The sequence below is a fragment of the Nothobranchius furzeri genome, chromosome 18, assembly GCF_043380555.1.
Source record: "Nothobranchius furzeri strain GRZ-AD chromosome 18, NfurGRZ-RIMD1, whole genome shotgun sequence".
NCBI lineage: Eukaryota > Metazoa > Chordata > Actinopteri > Cyprinodontiformes > Nothobranchiidae > Nothobranchius > Nothobranchius furzeri.
Genome location: NC_091758.1, coordinates 33,179,131 through 33,201,693, shown reverse-complemented (window position 1 = coordinate 33,201,693; position 22,563 = coordinate 33,179,131). Strand labels below are relative to the sequence as shown.

Below are 22,563 nucleotides of genomic sequence, written 5' to 3'. Positions count from 1 at the left end.
AGCATCCCTCTCTCTCACTCTTTCTCCCTCTCTCTCTGTCACACACACACACATACACACTCCTCTTTAGCCGCTGCTTGGTCTCCAGCACATGCAGACACAGAGAGGGAAGGGATGAACGAGGTGTTCGCATGTGAGGATCTCCTCCGCTGCCGGGGCAAGGCAGGACTGGCGAATAGAGAAGAGGAGGAGGAGGTCTAGAGGAATACTGCAGTGACCAGCAGCTTCTTTTCCCTCCGTTGAGTTTTATCTCTCACTGCTTCGCCGCTTTCATCCACTCTGCCCCTCTGACAGCCACAACGTGAAGATGCCTGCTGCTTGTTGCTAAGAGGGGGAGCCAGCCAGTGGGAGCAGAGGGAAACAGGCGATACATTTTTTGTGTTTGAAGGTAACAAAAGCTTTAATTACAAGATGTCAGACTGCATGAGTGTGATCTGGGCTTTAGGAAGCAGTATGGCTCAGAGTGGACCTGAAGCGCTGTATGCATGGGATGTGCATGACGTGTGTGAACTCTTTGCCAGTGTATTTGTTTCAATGAACTGGGCATGTGTGGGATCATTTTTGGAGTCTCTGCAGGGATTCTGCCTTCTGTTGTGTTTGGGTGTGAGGTTCTGTGTGCTGCACATAAACACAGACCCAAAATCTACAACCTCCCTGAACCACACCGCTGTAAACTACATGGCCTGTCCAAACTTTCAAATCCAGGTGTGGAGTTGAGCAGCTAGTTTGAGAGAAAGAGCTGTTCTCTAAAATGACAGCTTCCTGTCCACAGGGAAACAGTTTGCACACTTTTGTTTTCTTCCAGCAGGTGCTGTGCAATCCATACCACCTGGCTTTCTGCTCGACCCCTGAGGTGGGTGCAAAGATTATCTGTCTAATGTGCTCAGACTCTAAAAGGAGCTGTAAACCAATGGGGAGTGCTGTTCTCCACTTCTGTTGGCAATAACAAACAGTGAGGGGAGATTGGATGATTACTTATTCACTCATGCACATTACCCTTCTCTAAATCATTTAGGAGTTTGGCTGTGATTAAAGCCACCTCACACATGTCTGCTGATGCTAACTGGTGACTTTCAGTTGTTTTACCTCCATCTTTCTGTTCATCTGAACACTTTTGGTGCTATGGTTACCTAAATCCTTTTCTAGTGGCGTGCTCTTGGGCAAGAAACCGTGTCACTAACTCAGATGCTCATCACGACTTTCATTGTCACCTCAGTGACTCATCACAGCTTTACTTCAAGTGACCTCTACAATGAGGGTAGAATCGTTTGGATTTTACACCCTTTGCATTTCTAAATTATAACAAAAAATGTATGAATTTAGGTGAGTCATTAACCTAACCTCATTTGATCTGTTTTTCCTCCAAGATTAACACGCATTAGGCTCCAGTGGCAAAGAGTACAGCTAGGAGGGAAGAGGGGAAGTCCAGTCTGTTATGGAAATCCCAAGTTAAGCAGAATTATTTTTCCTGAAAGTGTAGAAAGTGGCGGAAAGCTCATGGAAGCTGTAAATAAATCCCTTAACAGCGGCTCTCAAAGCATTGACAGATGCAGGTTAAAGTGGGAAGTGCATGGAGGTCAAAGGGCACGTCATAAGATTACATCATAAGATTATTGTTAATGGAGCAGCGATAAGGCTGGTGCCTATCCAGCAGTCAATGGGCAATCAGGCAGGGTAGACCCTGGACAAAGTGCCAGTCCATCGCAGGGCAACACAAAGACACACAGGACAAACAATCATGAACACACACACACACCTAAGGACAATTTAGACAGACCAATCAACCTAACAGTCATGTTTTTGGACTGTGGGAGGAAGCCGGAGTACCCGGAGAGAACCCACGCATGCACAGGGAGAACATGCAAACTCCATGCAGAAAGATCCCAGGCCAGGAAGCGAACCCAGGACCTTCTTGCTGCAAGGCAACAGCTCTAACCACTGCGCCACTGCGCAGCCCAGACTGGAATTACTTGGATGAAAACCTCAAGAGACCTTCAGAAAGCCTTTAGAAACTTTAAACAAGACCATTTTGTAAGAAAACAAGAAATCGAGTTGACTTGACAACGAAATGCAGACATGGATAAATTACTGGCGCCCCTCCACAAAACCCACCATCATCACTGTAAGCAATAATGGCTCAAAGTTGACTAAAAAAACAACAAATTTTGAAGATCAAATGTTTTTAAATTGTGGTTTAAACACAATTGCACACTAATAAGATAAAAATGAGAATAAAATCAAAACCATTTGCTCATTACAAATGTCTTCATAGTCAGTCTGTTTAGAGGCTGAAAGGGTAGTCACAGTGCTGTTTGGTATCAGGGTGTGTACCACACCAAAAATGCACTCACAGAAAGCCACAGAGGGAATAAAAAAACTATTTTTGACCAGCATTCTCAAGGTAATGACTAGAACAACATCTCAGTGTGGCCTAATGTTACTGTGACGACAGCCATACAGGTCTATCAGAATTTGAACAGACTCCATGGATTAGGAAGAATAAAAAAAAAAAAAAAAAAAAATATATATATATATATATATATATATATATATATATATAGAGAGAGAGAGAGAGAGAGAGAGAGAGAGAGAGAGAGAGAGAGAGTGAGAGAGAGTGTGTGTTCACATTCTAATAATATAATTTAACAATATAACATGAAGACGTGATACATTTCTATATTGTAAGAATGTGAAAATGATGTTAGAACAATAAAGTTAAGATGTTAAAAAGTGGCATCGCTTTATTAGCGTTGGTGACAGCGTTACGCTTCTTTATGTTCATGTTTCCCTCTGCAGGCCTTAATGAAGATGGCAGAAGGGTCCAAAGATCGAGGAGGTCCTGGTCCTGCTGAGCCCGAAGAGGACTCCCCCAATATGATTGTCTACCGAAAGGCAAGGTTCACTATCAATGTGAAAGTTTTCAGGTTTGTGTATGTCAGGAGAAAGCTGTTTCCTGGCTCCTGACAGTGCAGTGGTCTGTATCGGAGTACATCTAATTCACTCTGGCTTCACTGGCAGGTGTCAGGAGAGCTCTCCGTTCAACCATCCTGAAAGAAGCACCTCTCTTCCTCTTTCCCTTCCTTCGAGGCATTTTCCCTCACTCTGTGTTCATTTCCAGGCTGGCCTTCAATGCTTTAATAATCTTTCAATCCCTTCAGTAGACGGTTTGGGCAGTGAGAGGTCCTTTCATTGTCAAGGGTAATTACCTCATCCCTATGGTACCTCACTTTCAATCACTGCTGTTTGATTGGAGGGGGTCAGTGGTATTGGAAGCTAATTAGATGAATATTTGTCTGGGGAGAGAAAGCTTAAATCTCCAGGGCTGGGATCTCTAACAGCCAATGAGGGAATGGTATTTTTCCCGACTTGATGACTAGGTTGGTAACTCGCTTTCCTCTGTGACAAGAGGCCCGTGAAAAAGCTTTATTTGATCAGACTATGAACACTGTCCGCTACTACGGAGCCTGCTGTCTTAATCACAGAGCAGAGTACAGATTCTGACCCACTGTCCCAAATCTGCTGTTTCATTCTGCTCCTGGTGGTTGTTCATTCATTCAGTGGAGTAAACAGATTAGTGGAAGAATGGCTGAGACGGGGTGTGAAATAGTTGTTGACAGCTGCTGTCGTTGGGCTTGTCAGACTATTAGAACTTGGTGACGGCTGGAGGAATGTCTGAATCCACCTCACCTGGAACAACTGCCACAAACCTTTGGTTTACATAGAATCTGAATAAATCTGAGTCTTGCAGTATTAATGACAATGTCTTTAGGTTAGCGGGATGTTAAGGAATATAGTCTTCTACCCACATTTCCTGCGTTAGCCGCCAGTAGAAACTCGGAATAGAAAAGTCAGCCGATCAATGTCACGTTCATGGACTTACCCATTGTGGCTCGTGAGGAGAAAGGTTGTTGTTGTTGTTTTAGCGTCTAGGAGAGAGCAGAGCACATCTTAGCTAGCAGAAGCTAACCATTAGCATTAGCAACCTCACAACACAGCAGAACACCTTCAGGCTTGTGTTTTTGTGGCGATAAAACATCAACGTTGCAGAGCGAACGTAGGCAGTGGAAGAGTCGCGTTGCTGTTAGCCAATCAGAGGTGTGATGTCTGAGTATCAGGAAATAAGAGAAAATATGAAGTCTGCTGCTCCCCTCTTATCTGGCTTATTTCTAGTTCCTGAAAAAGGAGCGCCAGAGCTTTTGTCCCGCAGGGCTCGACTCACAAGGCCTTAATTTATAATAGAGACCACAGCAAATGTGTTGAGACAAGCAAGTGAACTTGGTCTTTAAATATCAATTGGCCAGCCCACACTGATTGATAAAGCTAACGACTGTTTTGAGACCCTCAAATCGAAGTTTGCTTTACATACACATTGATGATCCAACAAAACACACACCAAGAAGTCTCGAGGTTCTTTTAAATGCTCTGCAACAATAACATCACAACAAAAACCCCATTATCTCCACCAACCTGTGCAGAAGAACAGCGGTTTATCATTGTGTCAAGAAAAGGTCACTAGACTGCTCAGTGTGCTTCTGCACACTCAGTTCAATAGGGTTGCATTTTGGCTGTTGCACAGCATGACTAATACCAGCATGGGCTCTAGAAAAGAGCCAGGGAAAGCAAAGATGAGACTGTTTATCTCACTTCTCGGATTGAGAGGAAACAAGCTGTCAGCTGAGGAAATCTCTGTCTGATGCTGACAGTACAGTTCAGCATAGAAATGTGAAAGGTAAAATAAGGGTTTTGCCCGAGTCGCTGTGTACTTTATTTTCCCATAATCTTGGCAAAATCTATCTTAAACAAATGCACATATTTTAAGCAGCTATCTCAAAGTCTTCATTGGATGTACATCTACAACCGATTAGGTTTTGGGAAGGTATCATTTCAAGATGGCGACTCCGGCTAATTAATACTACACAAAAATGGTTTTTAACTCAGGCTGTGTCCAAATTCGGGAGCTGCATCCTTTGACTCCATTTGAAGGCCGGTTATGTCACAGCATGGTGACACAGTCTGTCCGAAGGCTTCTCCAAATGTGAGCCAAAAATGCACCCTTCTTTTCTCTGATCTGATGGTCGGGTCTGGCGTTTCCTTCGTGACCCACCCTCATCTATTCTTGTGTTGTAAAAATGGCAGGAAAGTTAGAGGATTACAGCTTTCATTGTAAATAGATTATAATCTAGCAGTATGTTTATAGCAGCTGTGTTGTTTAGGCTGTCTTCCTTTTGTTGTTTTTTAAAATACAATATTTGTCAATATTTGACTTTATGGTGGTAAAGATAATGCAGTTCGTGGAGGGAGGGCTCCGTTTTCACTAGCTTCTCTTTGGCACCATCACAGTTGCCAGGTGACAGGACACAAGCCAAGGTAAGGGCAGGAATGAATCTGAAGGTCCAGACCTCGTAAACCAGATAGGCCGGGTACCTGGGAGAACGCAGCCCCTGCATTTGGACACAGCCTCAGTTCATTTTACCAAAACGTGTTGCAACAGCAGCTCAGGCTCATCCTCGAGGCTAGCGCCCTGCTTAAAAAAATGACTATTTCAGAAAGGAATCGTCATTTGTAGCTAAATGACTACATAACGGCCACAGCTAACTGGCTTTAGCTAACACAAAACTGGCAGTAATGCTAACTGGCTTTAGCTAACACAAAACTGGCTGTAATGCTAACTGGCTTTAGCTAACACAAAACTGGCTGTAATGCTAACTGGCTTTAGCTAACACAAAACTGGCTGTAATGCTAACTGGCTTTAGCTAACACAAAACTGGCTGTAATACTATCAGATTTGCAGATATTCACCTAGAATTTTATTAATTATGACAATACATTATTTTCAAGATCTGAACAACTCCCTCATTTCTCAGTGAAGGATTCTCTGACTGAAATTGGGATTAAATGTATGGCTAGGCCTTGATGACTCTTATTCAGGGGCAGAACCCCATTTTTCTGGAGGATAATCTCTTATTTGGTGTTTTTATCACATTTTATTTTGGAAGCCAAGATCTCCCAAAGTGGGTGCTTCACTAGATTAAAATCCTTTGACTGGAAGTCGTGGCTCATGAGTCACTTGGCTTTCATTCAGAAAAACATCCACTGACCTTTGTCAAGCAGAAATTTTCTCACAGTTAAAGTCAAGCACTTCTGTTTCCCCTGATTTGCCACCTTTCAGTAGACGTCTAAACATTTATGTGTGACAGATTCACTGCAGCAGCTTTAGCATTCATGCACAATTGTACATCCATGCATTCTAACATACAGGAAGGAGCCCACTGTGGTTTCATGTAACACTGGCTCTTTCTTCATGTACATAATTCACAGTGCAGCTTTATTACGTAACGCTGCACAAGCCTGGAGGCGACACATTGAAGAGGGTAGATTTTGCTTGTCAGGAAGCTGCTTGGGGGAATATTTGTCATTTCATGTTTTAATCATACGCAGTGACAACAGACAGATTATTCTGAGGGTGACTGGACTGTCTGTCCTTCCTGCTTTGTAAATGTGACTTTTGATTTGACGCTTAAAAGCTGCGATGCAGTTTAAACCAAATGTGATTTCAGCACACTCCTACTGGGTTAAATGTTGCTTTAAACTTGATTTTTCTTGCATTGTTTTACTTTTTTGTCCTCGGTTCTTGTAGAATATCAAAAAGGGCTGAACAGAGGAGGTGGCGGGTCCGCAGGTGCCCCCAGCCTCTGGACCCAGCGGGTGGGCAGTAAAGACTGAACTCTCTTCACAGAAAAGCAGATGGCCTCCAATATGCCCAACCGCCTGGGAAAACCCCGGCAGCCTCATCCCAAAAGGCTTGAGCCTCTCTCAACTGGAAAACGCTTCCGTCTTATCCTCAAAGATTTAAAGCTGATAACAGTGAGAGTTTAACATAACAGTGAGGGTTTATTTCAGAATGAGAATCAGAATAAGCTTTATTGCCAGCGCTCCAGCGACCCAGAGCATAGGAACTTGACTCCGCAAACACAACCTGACCAAGTTTAAACACACACACATGTAGACAAAACAGGTACAGGCAGTCCGCGAGAGCAGCCAGAACGGCGCTCATTTCATTAGATGAAAAGGGTGTTACATGAGGATAATTGGGGTAAGGTAAAAAAGGCATAGCAGAGTTAGTCCCAGCAGGGAGTAGCTCTACTATACAAAAAACTCCTCAGCATACATACATAGAAGCACGAACATCACAGTTACAAAACATCAGACTCCGATAGGGAGGCGGGGGGGCGGGATCCTGAATCCTCCAACGGGAGCTGCCAGTGTACGGCGCTCACCAGCTGCAGTCAAACAGGTGGGAGGGAGAGATGAGGGCCAGAGAGCACATTGAGTTTCCTGCAGGTTGGTGACCTCGAAGCAGAAGTCACAATCTGAAGGCAGGGGGGGGGGGGGGGGGGGAGGTCGAGTCACAGCATACATTCCTCCTTTCGTGGGGGGTTGATATTGATGGCAGCTTTGGAGGCTGTGATCTCAAAGAAAAAAAAAAGTAAACCTGCTGCAATTTCTGCAGGTAAGACAGACGTATTAACTGTGTAGGCAGTTAGACAAAGGTGAATATGATGTGTTTAGCAATAAGAGAAGTTGAGTGCTCCAGAGAGGAGGAGGCTGTCTGTTTGTGCTGCGTAGGTGCTACAGTACCATCTTTCCTTGTCTCTCTCCACCCAGGAGACAAAGGAAGTAGCGCAAAACAAGCCGATGACTGCGGGGCGTCTTGCTGCCTCATAGAAATTTAGTGTACAGACATAAGGTTCAAACACACACACAGCTTTTCTGCATTGTGTACTCCCTGTTTGTGCTTACATGAGCAGGACTGGCAAAGAGACAGAAAAGGAGACCTGTAGAAGATGCACTGAGTAATTGCAATGAAGCTGGTGATTGAGTTAAAGTCCCGTAGTCATCATCACACACTGGTGAAATTCATCTCTGCATTTGACCCATTCCATTGAGGGGAGCGGTGAGCTGGAGCGGTGAGCTACAGCGGTGGCTGCGCTCTCGAATTTTTGGTGGTTTAACCCCCCAATCCAAGCCCTTACAGCTGAGTGTCAAGCAGGGAGGAATTGGGTCCCATTTTTAAAGTCTTTGGTATGACCTGACTGGGAATCAAACCCCGATTTCCCATTCCCAGAGACACTACCACTAGGCCACTGAGCTGGTAATGATAGAGGTCCCTTTACTGTTCTGATGGGATGAAGCTCACTAACTATTAATAGCAAACATCTCTAAGTGTGATTGTGTGTCGTTCTTTCATGTCATTTAACGGCTGAGTCTCTTCTGAGGAGTGATAGCTACAGACAGCTAGCTGTGTAAATAAGTCCAGTTCTAGAGCTGTACTTGGTCCCTTTGGTGATTTCTTAGGTTGTTGCTCCTAAAGGTGCTCCAGACATTTACCTTGATGGTTTTGAATGTAGGCAGCTTGGGGCGTCCAATGTAGCACAGCAAAAAGTCTTAGAAACACATCCTCAAGCTAACACGCCCCAACTCACTTTAGCATTGTAAGAGTGTTGGTCACAGTAAGGCTCAGATTAAAAACTAGATGGCTGGGAATTTCCTACGGCTTAATGAAGACAAGACTGAGATCCTCAGCTGTGCCTCGGACAAGCTTGTTCCCAATATCAGACTATCTGAATGCTTGGATTAGAAAAGACACACAGATCTACGTCACATTGCTAATGGGCTTGACACACGGGAGGCGACATCGCCTCTCCTCCATTCATTTTCAATGAGATATCCGCGACAAAGCGATAATCAAGGGTATCCCTCCTACCAAGCGAAACGCGAAAAACGTGCATGTGAAATTTTGCGCTCATGCACGTGTCATGCATGGACGACCCAGCGACGCGATCCCAGAAAGTTGAAACATTTTCAACTTTTCATCGCTGTCGCTCGGACGAGGACCAATCAACGGAGGTTTCATTCACTGACCAATGAGCGGACAGGATGCTCCGCACATCTCCGAGCAAACATGGAGGAGAAGTTGATTATTATTATGTTTATATAGTAAAATCACAAGTAAGATTTCACATAACTCTAACAGCACCTTGTGAAACATCATATCTACCGCTTTATTAACTCTGAACCGCTTAAATAACCTTAATTCCCCCCAACCTGACATAGCCAAGCAAAACAACGGAAGTTTAGATTTCACAATGGAACAGAACGCGTAGACAGCTTTGCTGTTGGCCGCTGCCGCGGATCGCCTCCCGTGTGTCAGGTAATAAAAACGACAGCAACAAATTTCGCTGATCGCGGTTGTTTGTCACCTCCCGTGTGTCGAGCCCATAAATAAGCAGCCATGAACTCACCCATCTTGGCTCACAACAGGAAGGCTGTTGTTGATTTAGCATCCGGGAGAGAGCAGAGCAGGTCTCGGCTAGTAGAAGCTATCTGTTAGCATTACCACAACAGGGCAGAACTCCTTCAGATTTTAGTTATTTGTTGAGATAAAACATCAAGGAGTCAGTGGTATGTTTCGTTGCTGTTAGCCAAGTGGAGACAACAATATCAGGAAATAAGACTGCAACACTGACCTTCTTCTGACAATCCACTATTCCGGCTCACTATACTTCCTGAAACACCAGAGATTATTTTCCCACAGAGATCACCTGCTATTCTTTATTTGTTTAGATCACTGCAACTGCACTAAAAAATGAGTGAACTTGGTTCGTAACGCAGAACCGTGTTGGAATTACAGATGCTTTGCAGTTAATAAATATGAAAAATAACCAATCAAATGTTGCTGAACAGCTTATATGCTGTTAGTTAGCTTGCATAAATTCTACCCTATAGAGGTCTTAGATGCGGCACGGCGTTTATTTCAGCTCTGCAGAATGGAAGCTAAGCCTCTCCTTGCAGTAGAAAGCCCATTTTTAACCACCTTTCCATTTCCTCTGCTTTTTGCAGCCTTTCTTTTGCTTCTTACTAATTAATAATTGAAACCCATTTCAAGCATGCCATCTTCAGCAAAATATCCTGTCCCACTCTCATCCTATTCATCTACTCATACAGCGCGCTTTATCTTTGGTTAAATGACTCGATATATTTATCCTGGTCCTTGTTGATCACAGAAAAATTCCACATGACTCCCTGTTACGTACACATCTAGCTTTAAAATCCTGCTGCTTATCTTATCAAGACACTGAACGGTAAGGCGTCTCATTACCCGGCTGATCCGATTCAACGTTATGCTGCTGCTCATCCCTTACGATCGATGGATCAGGCTGCTGGCCGTCTCGAGACACCGAATGAAATTGCGAGGGGATCGCACCTTCTCTGTTTTAGCCCCTAGACTCTGGAATGATCTACCATTCAATGTCAGAAGTGTCATCGCTTCATGTTTTTAAGTTTGAAGACTCACCTCCATGCCCTTGCTTTGATTCACTCTTCCAGTTGACTAAACTAGTTTGGGCCTATGAGGCATCGGTTTACTGACCTGCTACTTCCCTAATTCATCAACACTGTATGTTTTTAATTTTAAGCATGTGTTTAATCCGCGCTTTGTTCGACCACCAGCGGTGTGAAAGTGTTTTATAAATAAAGCCTGTTCCATAAAGAAAACGTTCACGTTTTGACCATCGAAAAATCTTATTTCTGATGTTTAAAGTGTTTTTGCCCAGCATGATGAGTGTGTGGTAACAGCTGCAGGGTTACTAACACCAGTGTCGCTCCTTATGACTAGATGGATGTTAAATCTGACATTTCCCGAGGGACAGAAAACATGAATTAACCCCCATCACCTTCTCCACGTATGAAACCTACAGGATGGTTTAGAGATGGCACACAGAGAGTGTTTCTTTTCACATCTCCTTGTAAATCATGTGGAAATTTACAGCAATCACACCAATTAGATGTTATCCCTCTTTTGACTGGTGGAGGAAAATGAAATCACTGCAAATGGCAGCTTTATCCACCATTGATCCACCAACCACAGCGGGGCTGACAACTTGTCAGTGTTGAAGCAGCTAAGAGAAGCAGCTGATCTACTCATCTTCCTCCTCCTGCCAGTGAGTTACACTCTATTGTCCTCCCCCCGGAGGGGCCCATCTCTCCAGTTTTAAGACCAATGTGGGTCCGAAGTGTTTATGGGCTGCTATTTGTTCTTCCTGTGTGCACTTAAGATAGCACGCTCCAGCTGAACACTCTGGATATCACCTCTGTAGGGAGCTTTATCATGCATGGCTGTTTTAACACCGTCCTCACTTGCACCATGGGAGACTTTATCTGAGGCGCTGGTATGGGTTGAAGCTATGTTTGTGCGTGCGTGTGTGTGCTAAGTGAAACTGTGGGTTGCTGGGTTACTTTCCTGCTTGAGTCAATAAGATAAAACAACAATAACACCTCAAAGCTCTCGCATTACCATCTCTTGTTTGTTGGATCTGTCTTCTTAAGGAAGAAGAACACATTGCAAGTCTTGAAAGTCCTCAAAGAGTAGGTGGATAGTAATCGATGGGGCTGCAGGGTTATTTACTTCATCCAACCAGAATGGCAGTGAGGAAAATGAAAGACTTCTGCTGGTTCCCTTTTCTGTTTGCGCACTACTCTCAAAGAAGCACCTTTAATAATGCAGTCAGTGTTGTGCATTTTTTTAGGGTGGAGGGTGAAGTCTAAGCTGTGCTTGCATGAAGAGGGAGATGATAAGAGGGAGTTTGATGTCAGGAAATGGCTGGCACCGCTGTGCCCCACTTCTTAGAGCCCTCCAAAGCCTCACACTTAATGTAGGATGAAAAGGCAGTTTGGTGAGGCACAATACACGAATCACACCTCAAACACCTTCGACTGTCCTCAGGATCTCTGCAGGATGCCAAAGAACCTCACTGCACTCCTACAGAGTGGATGATATGAAAGTGCTGAAATGATTGCAGCGGCCTGAGGGGCAGTTTCTGCTGTGGAGAAATTTTTCCATTAATCGTCTTTTTGGTTGGAGTGGTAAAGCTTTTTTAAAGAAAACTGTTGCTTTATATTTAAAAAAGCTGGTTTTTTTTGTTTGTTTTCTGCAAAGAATAAGTGAACTCCGGCTTTGATGTTAGCATCTTGAAAGCTGCTGGTTTTCGCAGCTTTGAGGTGGAATTCTGACATGTCTGACAGCGATGACTCTGTGAGCAAACCGTAACCCTGCAGTGGTGCTGACACACTGAATTAGTGACAAAACTGGAGGTGAAACGAGGACAAGCTGTTCCTGTCCCAATGTGTAATTTTTTTAATATTTTGAAAGATTTCACAGAATTACTTCAACTGTGAGTCGAAAGAATTTGCCATAGTTTGTATTTTTTGTCACAAACCTGCTGCAGCCTCCTGCTGCTAACGCTAACACAAGTCAAATGACACTATATGAGCTACAAAGTGAAAACAAATATTATTACTTGCAAGTCCGGTAGCAACAAAGCCAGGTCACCATCAGTCCGGAATTCCGTAGCCTTCTTCAGCTCCTTCAAAGGAGTGTAGACCTCACAGATGCTCACTCTGTTTTTTAGCTCTTTGCTTCACCTCTAAAGAGATTCCTCTCTTACTTTTACTTCCAGGGTCCGCCATGATGCTAGTAAAAAAGCTTCATTCGTCTTCTTGCGCTCTATATTGATGGCTGGTGAACTGACAAAGCTAGTCTCTATATTAGCTACCAGCACAGTTAACAGCTATTGCTGTAAGCAGGTAAAGAAGAGAGACCTTTCACTAGCGTTGCTTCCTGAGGCCACAAAACTGTTCAGTGCAGTTCTGGTCAGCTGATGGCCACAGGGTGCTGTCCAATGTGAAGCTGCTCAAGTTTCTGCCTCAAGAATCACTAAAACCAGTTTGAAAGCAAAAGCTTAGAGGTAAGAACTCTTTTTGTTGCTTTAAGGAAAAAGAGCTATTCAAACAAACTACATGAAAAAAATTATTAAATCTGAATAACCTATTATTTTTGAAAAGTTCAGTTCAGTCCCTCTCAGGTCTGATTACCACCAGACTTGTAGAATTAGAAGATACCCAACATAGCATGCCTCGTTCTAAAGAAATGAAGAAACAAACCCAACATCTTAAAACTGCAGGGTAATGTTAAGGTCCGATGCCATTTAGGCTAGCCCAAAAACGTAACTAAAAAAATCCCCCCAAAAAATATCTAACCTTTGACCTTAAACAAATCCTTCAACCTGGAAAACCCTCAAGTACTTCAGCAAAGTAAAGGGTGTTTCTCAATGTCAAGGGACCTGGCCTCGCAAGGCGATGTTTTGCAAGGCCAGGCACCTTGCTTACGAGGACACTGTCCTTCCTTGGTCAAAGCAAACGGTTAAATGGAACAGACTAGCGTCACGCGACCGTAGCTCCTGCTAGGGTCACATAACGTCACAGGAGGTAATGTTATATTTTATACGTATAAGTTTCAATATAAATATAGAATGAGCCTTTTACTTTTAAAATTGTGTATGTATTAGTTGCATTAAATATGTAAGCGAGTTACTACCAGCTAGTCACCGAAGCCGCAACTACTAAGCTCACTAACCAACCATAGATAATCTCTTTGGATATAAAAAACATTTCAGATATCAGCCCGATAGCTACAATTAGTCGACTTACATTTAAACTTAAAATTTTCCAAGGTTAGGCTACAAGACACCTCAGGTGTTTCTCAGTGCCAAGGAACCTTGCCTTGATGTCTTGGCCCCGCCCCAGTTGCCTAGGAGATACGTCATCGGGAGCTGCCAAGACGTATTCCAAACGTGTTCCAATGTTCATGTTCTACCGAGGCGTGTGTTCTCCATTTGTTAGCCGTTTAGCTAGCTGAGCGAGGACACACGGGAGGTGTCTTGTAGCCTAGCCTTAGTCAAAAATGACCCAGAATACACCACTGTATTCAGAAGCCGGCAGCTACTTCGGGGACAATTTTTCAAGTTTAAAAGTAAGTCAGCTAATTTAAAATGTTTTTTTAATCCAAAGAAGTTATCTATGGTTGGTTAGTTGCTTAGTAGTTGCAGCTTCGGTGGCTTGTGGGTAGTAACTCACTTATATATTTAATTTAATGAACATATACACAATTTAAAAAGTAAAAGACACATTATATATTTATATTGAAACCAATACGTATAAAATATAACGTTATCTCCCGTGTCACGTGACGTTACATGACCTCCGTGGAAGCCATGGTCACATGATGCAAGTCTGTTCCATTTAACCGTTTTCTTTGAAGGACAGTGTCCTCGTAAGTAAGGCGCCTGGCCTCGCAAGACATCGCCTCGCAAGGCCAGGCACCTTGGCATTGAGAAACACCCCTCCTGTGTATCCATGCTCAGCCAGCTAAATGGCTAACAAATGGAGAACAGACACATCGGTAGAGCATGAACGTTAGAACATGCCTTGGCGGTTCCTGATGACATATCTCCTAGGCAAATGGGACGGGACCAACACATCAAGGCGAGGTTCCTTGGCGTTGAGAAACACCCAGAGTCAAGTGCGCAAATAGGGTGGGGGATGGGGGGGATCTGCCCCCCCCGATTCAGATCGACCTCGATCCGTCCCCCCAAACTGAGGCCAGAAAGAAAACAAAATCAGCTCCTTTTTCCAATTACACTGAATGCAGCATGGCGTAAACAAACACCGACTCCAGAGGCACCAAAGTGGTTACTGCTAGGATGCAGGATGAAGCGAAAAAGGCGAACAATGATTGCTGCGTATTTAAAAAAGACCAACAGTGTAAGTAGGCGGGACCGATCTGTCAGTTTATGAATGTTGGTTCTAGTTTCAGTACATTGTTGTCAGTGTTGGGACTAACCCCGGCTTTCCACAGCAGCCGTCAGCAGCACGTTACTGCAGCAGCACGTCATAGCTGCTGATAGGAACGGCTGTGGTCAACAGAACCTTTTCCACAGGAGCCGTCAGCAGCGCGAGTCGGCCGCGTCTCAGGAGCAGCATGTCGCGGCCTTTACGCGCCGGTTCTATTTCCTACGCGCGACGCCTCTGAAACGGGTCAAGTTCGACATTTTTGGGGAAGGAAAGACAGGAAATCGGACGCGGAAATGGAGAGAAGCTCCCGAGATTTTCAGAACAAAGAACGTACTGCCTTCCGGTCGCTTTACTTTAAAAAAGGTTACTAACTGTGCGGCCCCGTGAGAAGTTATCACCTAGCTAGCGGTCTCCTTTGTTTTTCAGGTCCGTATTGGCGATTATAAAACGGACAGAATATAAAAACACAAACATTTTGGAGCCATGTTGTAATTTTCTCCTGCTTGTTGTTGTGTTTACTGACGAAGTCACTCGTGTGACTTCGTGCCCTGTCGGTGACAGCTGCTCCTCTGCTGCGTCGCGTCTCGTGGGAAGGGCCAAGCAGCAGCTAGACGTGCTGCTGCAGTAACGTGCTGCTGACGGCTCCCGTGGAAACCCGGGGTTACTCGTTGTAAGCGCCAAAGCCTCATTGCTGACTTTAACAAGTCTCATCTACAAATATGATCCCTCATGAAGTTACTACTTTACATCAGAAGATAGTGGAGATGTGGAACCTTCAGGCTGAGCAAAGTTTGGGAGATTTTAGTTTGAAAAACACCTCCCGCCGAGAGGCTCCCAGTCGGGAGAGGAGAAGATGTGCGCAACATGAAGAGCGCAAATATCAGATAAAACATATAATTGCCGGCAGGTCTGGTCTTTGTTGACTGATCACTTTGTCTGGTAATGACTGACTCTGATTATGAAGCAGAATATTGACTCTGAAATTCACTCATCCAGCCAGGACGATTGACGCTGCTGCAGCATCAGACAGCTGGTGCTGCACGAGAGGTGTGTGGAGTTTACAAGCTCCAAACGTTGGGTTTGATGTTGGTGTAACCCTCTCTGGGACATGATGGATGTAGAAATGGTGATAAAACACCGCTAACGTGACAGACGTAGCGACAATGTAAAAAAAAAAGCCGTAAAAACAGGCAGATGCCGATGCGTTATATATGGAAGTCAAGTGTGCCACATAATCATGAAAAAGTAAAATATAAAATTTTAAAAGAGATTTCCATATTCATATATAAATTAAAACTTTCCAAATATAATGAAAATTTATAAATAACGTAAAAATACGAAGGAACATCTGTTGGTCAGGCTGAAAAGTTTGGGAACTACTGCTCCAAGTGATAGGTGAATTTCATTTTTTTATATATTTTATTTGCCGTTTTTTAGGGCTTTTATGTTTTCTGTAAAGATTGGTGTGCTGAAAATCATTTAATGTTTTGCATAAAGCATGAGGTTTTGGTTAGTAATTGACTGGAAGAATAACAAATGACTGAATTGAATAGTGGGGCGCCTCTGTCAGTGCGCCCCAGGGCAGCTGTGGCTACATCGTAGCTCATTACCATTAGTGTGTGAATGTGTGTGTGAATGGATGAATGATACAATGTAGTGTAAAGCGCTTTGGAGTCCTTACTCTGAGAGGCGCTATACAAGTGTGGATCATTTATCATTTATAGTGTTGATCAGGCGGAGCTTTGTTGTCAGCGATCCGCTGCATAACGGCTTCAAACACGTATATAAAAGTGTTCGTTTTTACGTAAACCATTGGATGAAATTACACAAACTGACTGAGCTCTAGTTAAGGCGCTTGCAATAGTTTGTGTATGTGTACGTGTGTGTGTGTGTGTGTGTGTGTGTGTGTGTGTGTGTGTGTGTGTGTGTGTGTGTGTGTGTGTGTGTTTGGGCGAGGGTACATTGGAACTTTGTCCCCCCCAGTTTGAAAATCCTATCTGCGCCCCTGCCCAGAGTGTGTCAAAGTTCCTCCACAGTGATGAGAGAGACTCGTTATCAGTTATCACAAACACCTGATTGCAGGTGTTTCTGTATTTTAGCGTGGCACAAAAGAAAAAGCAGAATAAATCTCTGTATCTGTCTGTATTTATTAGAAGAGTTCCTCCAAAAGAAGAACGAGAAGAAAAGGAAAGCCAATCCCATCGTTTATTTCCTCCAAAGTTCCCACGGATGACCATTACAGCTGCTGTGTGTGCAGCAGGTACGTTTGCAGCGAGTTCAGCAGAAAAAGCCTGTTTTACTCTATTTAGCTGATGAAACTTTGACAGCTTATTAAACAATAAGAATGCAGCTGCAGATGGTTGAGATGTAGGAATAATTCAAAGTAATTGTCAGATGATCAGATGCAGACTTTATACTCCTGTAAAAAAGCAATCCACAGCTAAGCTCTGTCGTTTTTTTTTGTAATGCCTTCGCCTCTTTTTAATCCAAAGTTTAACTTCATATTGTCTTCTCCAGATGTTCCTTATTGTAGCTTATTTGATAGTTTTTGTCTGTGCGTTGGTGCATTTTGCTTACAGCAACGAGGATTTCTTTGATATTCTAAGTAGAATTTCTGAAGAACAACTCTTTGATGCAGTAAGCTAATTGACGCGATTGTAAGATATTTCATATTTTAATCATCGAAATGCTTCATTAGGTGGCCCTTATCTCTGCTCAGACACTGAAAGAAGCTCTCTAATGATGAAAACACAACAAAAGAACAAACAACACTCAAATGCATGATGGCTGCTGCTGACAAAGACAGAGTATAATGCAGCCTGTCGCACAATGAAGCCTGAATGAAAAAATCTGATCAACAACGCTTACAAATGCGCCGTAATTGCAGCGACATCTGCCAACACGCTCATCTGTGCTGCAGACACATCTGATGGGAGGTGAAAAATGAGGTGTGCTTCAAATAAAATGGATAGGACTCGGGCCCTGTCCACACGTAGCCGGGGATCTGCCAAAACGTAGATATTTTTCTACGTTTTGGCCTGTCATCCACACGAAAACGGATCTTTTAAAAAAAAAAACCGGCCAAAGTGAAGATCTGCGTTTTCTCCGTTTTGGGTGTCTGCGTGTGGACAGACAAAACCGGAGTTTTAAGGTCCGCAACGTCACTTTCCACGACAAAAAAATGCTGACATCACGTGTGCGACCTGTGTTTACACTAGCCGACAGCATGGATGCCCTCAGAGCTGCGCTCGCTTTATCAATTGTCCAAGCGCTTTTTGCTTGTTTGTTTTTGCAAGTGGAATTACTGCTCCTTGCGGAAGACCACAGACGAAGGACGAGGTTAAGAACGGGGGAAGTACTGCCGCCTACAGGTCTGTGATGTCCTTAACAACGTATTTATCCGGGTACGTGTGGACAGAGTTTTTAAAACGAGGTGGTGTGGATGCAAGTTTTTGGAGGGGCGGATATTCGTTTTTAAAAAAAACCCGGCTACGTGGTGTGGACTAGACCTCAGAGAGGAAGGCCGAGTCACCTGGACCCGAATGTTAATCCCTCTGCCATGATAGTCTGCCTAAACACGACTCGTAGGACACCATCTGGTTTTATTTCATGGTGGATACCTGCAACAGCTGACCCCCCCACAGCTCTCCCCTGAAGCACTCAGCCACCCTGCTTGTTCTTTGTTAACCACGCTGTCAGCTCAGCTCCCCGACGCTTAAAAAATTAATTAGACGAGCATCCTTGTGTGCGTTTGTGTGGCAGAGCTGCAGACAGAGTCATGAAGGTCTGCACAACCCATTTGTCAGAAATGCTACCGTGCATCCTCTGGTGCTGTGGGACTTTAAAAAATGAACTTGTGATGTTTCCAAGGCTGCTCCATGTGTGGGAACGTGGTTCTCTTTGGAGGTTTTTCTCTCTTTCTTCTGCGTCTCGTTGAAAACAACAACAGCAGCGAGGGGCCTTGCCGACGCTGGTTTCTACTCCAATTGTTCTGTCAATATCTCACACTGCGGAGGGCAAATCCATAACAAAGATGCGATTACTTTTATGAAACCGAATGAAAGAAAAGTGTGCTGAGCCTTGCTCTTTTTCAGCTTGTTTTTTATTAAACAAGCTCTCAAACTTTGATCTAGATTCTGTGAAATCTGCTGGTACGCCTGCACACATACAGCAGAGCAAAGACCCAACCAGAGGGTGGTTAATCCCACCCTCCCTCACATCTAGCTACTTAAACGTGTCATGCAACATGATCTTAATTCATTTAGACACTCCAATACATCCAGGCTTTAATGTGACACTGCTGCATTTGCTCTACTAGGAAACTCTCCTTCATTAGTGGAAAAAACAAAGAGAAAAGAATGTAGGAAGGGAGTGCCGAAGCTTTTAAGCTTGCAATAATTATCAGAACTGATGCAGATACAGAAAGATGGACGTGCTGATGATGGCTCTTTTGGGTGGTTTCATCAGGAGAAGTTAATGCGGTTATTCCCACGCTTCATAGGTTCATCTGGCAGAAAGCAGTGAATGCACATTCATGATTATGTGATTTGGTTTCCACCCCAGTAAGCGCACGTTAGCTTTAATATTGCACTAAAACCTTAATGAATGAAGCATTTTTCAGCTGCTGTCGAGTTTTGGTGCGACTTTCATGTTGCTCTAACAGCCTCACTGGTCTTCTGTAACTTAGAGCAGGTCCACTGAGCAACAGAATCCACTCTGCAGTATGTTGGAGGTCTACTGATTGAACACACTCTGGGTTCCTATATCCTATAAAAGATGATTATCACAAAGGCTTAATGCCGTGTGCGCTTGTGTTGACTTGTGTTTGTTTGTGTGTGTGTGTGTGTGTGTGTGTGTGTGTGTGTTGCATGCAAATTTTTGCTTCACATTCAAAGAGCTTTATTTCATCAAAATTTCAGCCTCTAGATCTTTTCTATATAATACAATACAATACAATGTCATATAATCCTAATAAACAATCTTATCATTTGTCCTGGTGGTAAATCCTCTGTTGGAAAAACAAGCAGAGCTAAAATAAAGAAGCATCACGTTGCAAAACAGAAGAAAATTTCCATTTTATTGCAAAGACTCATCATATTTTCTCTCTTGGACATGCTGGCATGGAGAACGTTTCCCTTCCTCTACAAGAGGCAAATTAGATGTTTTAATCTAAAAAAAGGAAACATTAATGGATTTATAATTTTTATAAACCAATTTAATAAAAAATCTCTCAGCACATGGCTCTAAATTGTGATAGAACAAGGAATATGTTTGTTTTTCTTTGCTTCTTTGTGTCTTTTGTATGACACATGTCAGATTGTTTTCATCCTTTCTTTATATTCAGCAGCTATTTTTGACTTGAGTGTTTTATTTATTTATTTTTTATATTTCCTTTTGATCTAGCCACTCAGTTGGCTTTTCCGTACTCCGGTGATCTTGTAAATCCAAAAGCCGCTCCTTGATCTTGACAAAGACTTCAGGGCTTCTTTGGTTTTATATGTAAGTTTATATTATAAGTTCTCAACATTTTACCAAAGTTTGTCCTTTAAAAATCAGATTGATCCTTTTATAAAAGATCACTTTTGCAGCGTAAAGGTGGGACACACTTACTTCTCCCTTCGTTACATTTTTCTGTTCATTGCTAGCGTTCCTCCTTCTGTTGTTCCTGTGAGCTCAGCGCTCAGAGCTGCTTTCAGCTGTAGCTGGCGACAAGGAAATGCTGTAATAAGACAACAAAGGTGTGCTGTAAATCAGGTGCGGCTGGAGAGCAAAATGGCTCTACAGCCCATTGCGGAATTACAGCCTGCTGTCACAAGCAGATAGCTCATGGCTGCATGAGGAAGGACACTTTATTTAGAAATATATTAAAAGGATATAAGCTTATAAAGCACAGCTGGTTTCCTTTGTAGGAAGCTCACTCAATAATTCAAGCGAGTGGGACGGTTAGTCTGCAAATTTTAGCTTTGCTGGCATAATAAATGGGTCATTTTTTTCTCTCCCTGGAGGTGAAAGAGTCCAAGATTCATCAGCATTTAGTTGCCATCTACATTAAAATGTACTGAAGGTGGTCGGGTTTACGCTATTGATTCAACCCAATAAAAGCAACCCAAAACTCATATGTCCATCCAGCCACTCATCCATTTTCACAGAGTGGCTGATTATATTTAAAAAATAACAAGTAAAAACGATTTCTTAGTGAACTTGCTCTTTAAAAATGTGTTATTCTTTACAAACCAGTTTTAATTGAGCCAGGTGACAAAACCTGGTTTTGTAAATTCAACATTTCATTTCTTACGCACACATTTTTTTAGGCTATGATGCAGCTGCATTAGCCTCCCACTGGCCACCTCCAGCTTCAGTCAGCATCACTGAGACTCGTTAGTGTTTCATAGTTGAACGAGAGATGTGTGTGTGTGTGAGTGTGTGTGTTTGAGAGATGCAAACATCTCCGGTGCAGGTCTCTATCAGGAACAAAAAGAAGCCTTCCCCGAGGACTGAGTGCAGCAAAGCATATTACAGGTGTGTGGCAGTGCCTGCTGCCCCTGTGGCACTGGGAGATGAGATTTTCCTTCCGTATGCCGGCCCGGCTGGACAGATTTTTATTACGTGTACGTGTGAGCTGGGAGTAGCAAAGCTTTATCGCTGGCAGTGAAAACCTGATGTTTTCGTCACTTCTCATTGGAACTGAAAAGATGCTTTTGGAAAATATCATGTGATTAAGTCAGGATGGCTTTTGTGTGAGTGTGCAAAGGATCTAGGAGGATCCAGTTCTTAGGACACAGTCACGGGAAAAGCCATGTCAGCTATGCAGGAACGGCTGTGTGTGGGTGACAGCTGTACAAGAGTGGAGGAAAAAAATCAAAGAGAGCGAGAGAGGACGGGTGGAGCTTAATGATGCACATTTGAGCTGTAAAAATCTTCTACACTCGCAACCACGACAGAAAATCCATGCATCTTTAAAGGTCAAGGGCTTCTAACACACAGTGATTGCTTGTGAGAAGGGTCGATGAGCAGATGAGACAAACGAGATCATTCGGAGCTGGTATAAAATGTTTGGCGACTCAAAAGACGCACTCTGTCACAGGAGAGGAGGAATTAAGAGCAGATAGAGTTATAGATTTTTGACATAAAAAAGAAAACAGCTTTAAATCTAAATCGTGGCTAAGCTGATTAAGATGTGACACATCACCCATGCTGCTAAATGCTGTTATACATTAACTCCATGCTCCATTCTACAAAAGAAGTTTCATTTGTTTAGATTTTTTGTTTGTAATTTGCATCTTTTGACTGTGCATCATAAACATTTTGAATTAAAACTGGATTCAAAATGGGGAGAAAAGGACAAAATAATTTATTGAAGCTCCTCGTGTCGTCTGGAGGATTCTGTAGGGAACATTTGCATCTCAGATGTCAAGCACGGGCATGTGGGCCCAGCGAGGGATGGGGTAAAACCTTCTCTCGCTCTCCTCCATCACTGCAGCCCAATTACCACCAGGCCTCGAGGAACCGGGGCCGGCAGGAGTGGTGTCAGGGGATGATGCCAGCATCTAAGATAGACAGATGGCTCCGAGGGCTCACCACCTCAAACCAATTTCCTGCAAGCGTTATTAGCCGGTGCCGTCCCAGATATGAAGGTGAGGTAAGGATCTGTGACTTCCATTCTCCATCCTCAGATGAACGTACGCCTGATCCGAGGCAAGTGGAGCCTCCTCGAAATGTCACCGCATTTTCCAGTCCCGGTAAGATCCCAGGTTGGGCGTTTTAGCCCAGCAGTGGGCATACTGGGACACAAAAGCAAGAGTGTGATTTCACCTGTGAATGAGAACTTTGATATCAGCAGGGAGAAATCCACTACAGGATACAAAACGCCTCTCT

At 43.5% G+C, this 22,563-nt stretch overlaps 1 protein-coding gene across 5 annotated transcripts in view; it reads left to right on the top strand.

The window, feature by feature from the left end:
- The window catches only part of LOC107392431 (regulator of G-protein signaling 6), a 49,189-nt gene continuing 26,626 nt past the window's right edge, over positions 1-22,563 (top strand). Inside the window, exons 1-3 of one of the 5 annotated variants that reach the window (XM_054741564.2) lie at positions 1-388; positions 809-853; positions 2,797-2,892. In XM_054741564.2, the coding sequence (XP_054597539.1) occupies positions 2,803-2,892 (90 nt within the window). In that variant the 5' untranslated portion in view covers positions 1-388; positions 809-853; positions 2,797-2,802. Of the gene's footprint in view, positions 389-639; positions 854-2,796; positions 2,893-22,563 lie in introns of those variants that run through there. The other 4 variants (XM_054741563.2, XM_015970230.3, XM_054741562.2 and 1 more) reach the window with 4 other exon arrangements.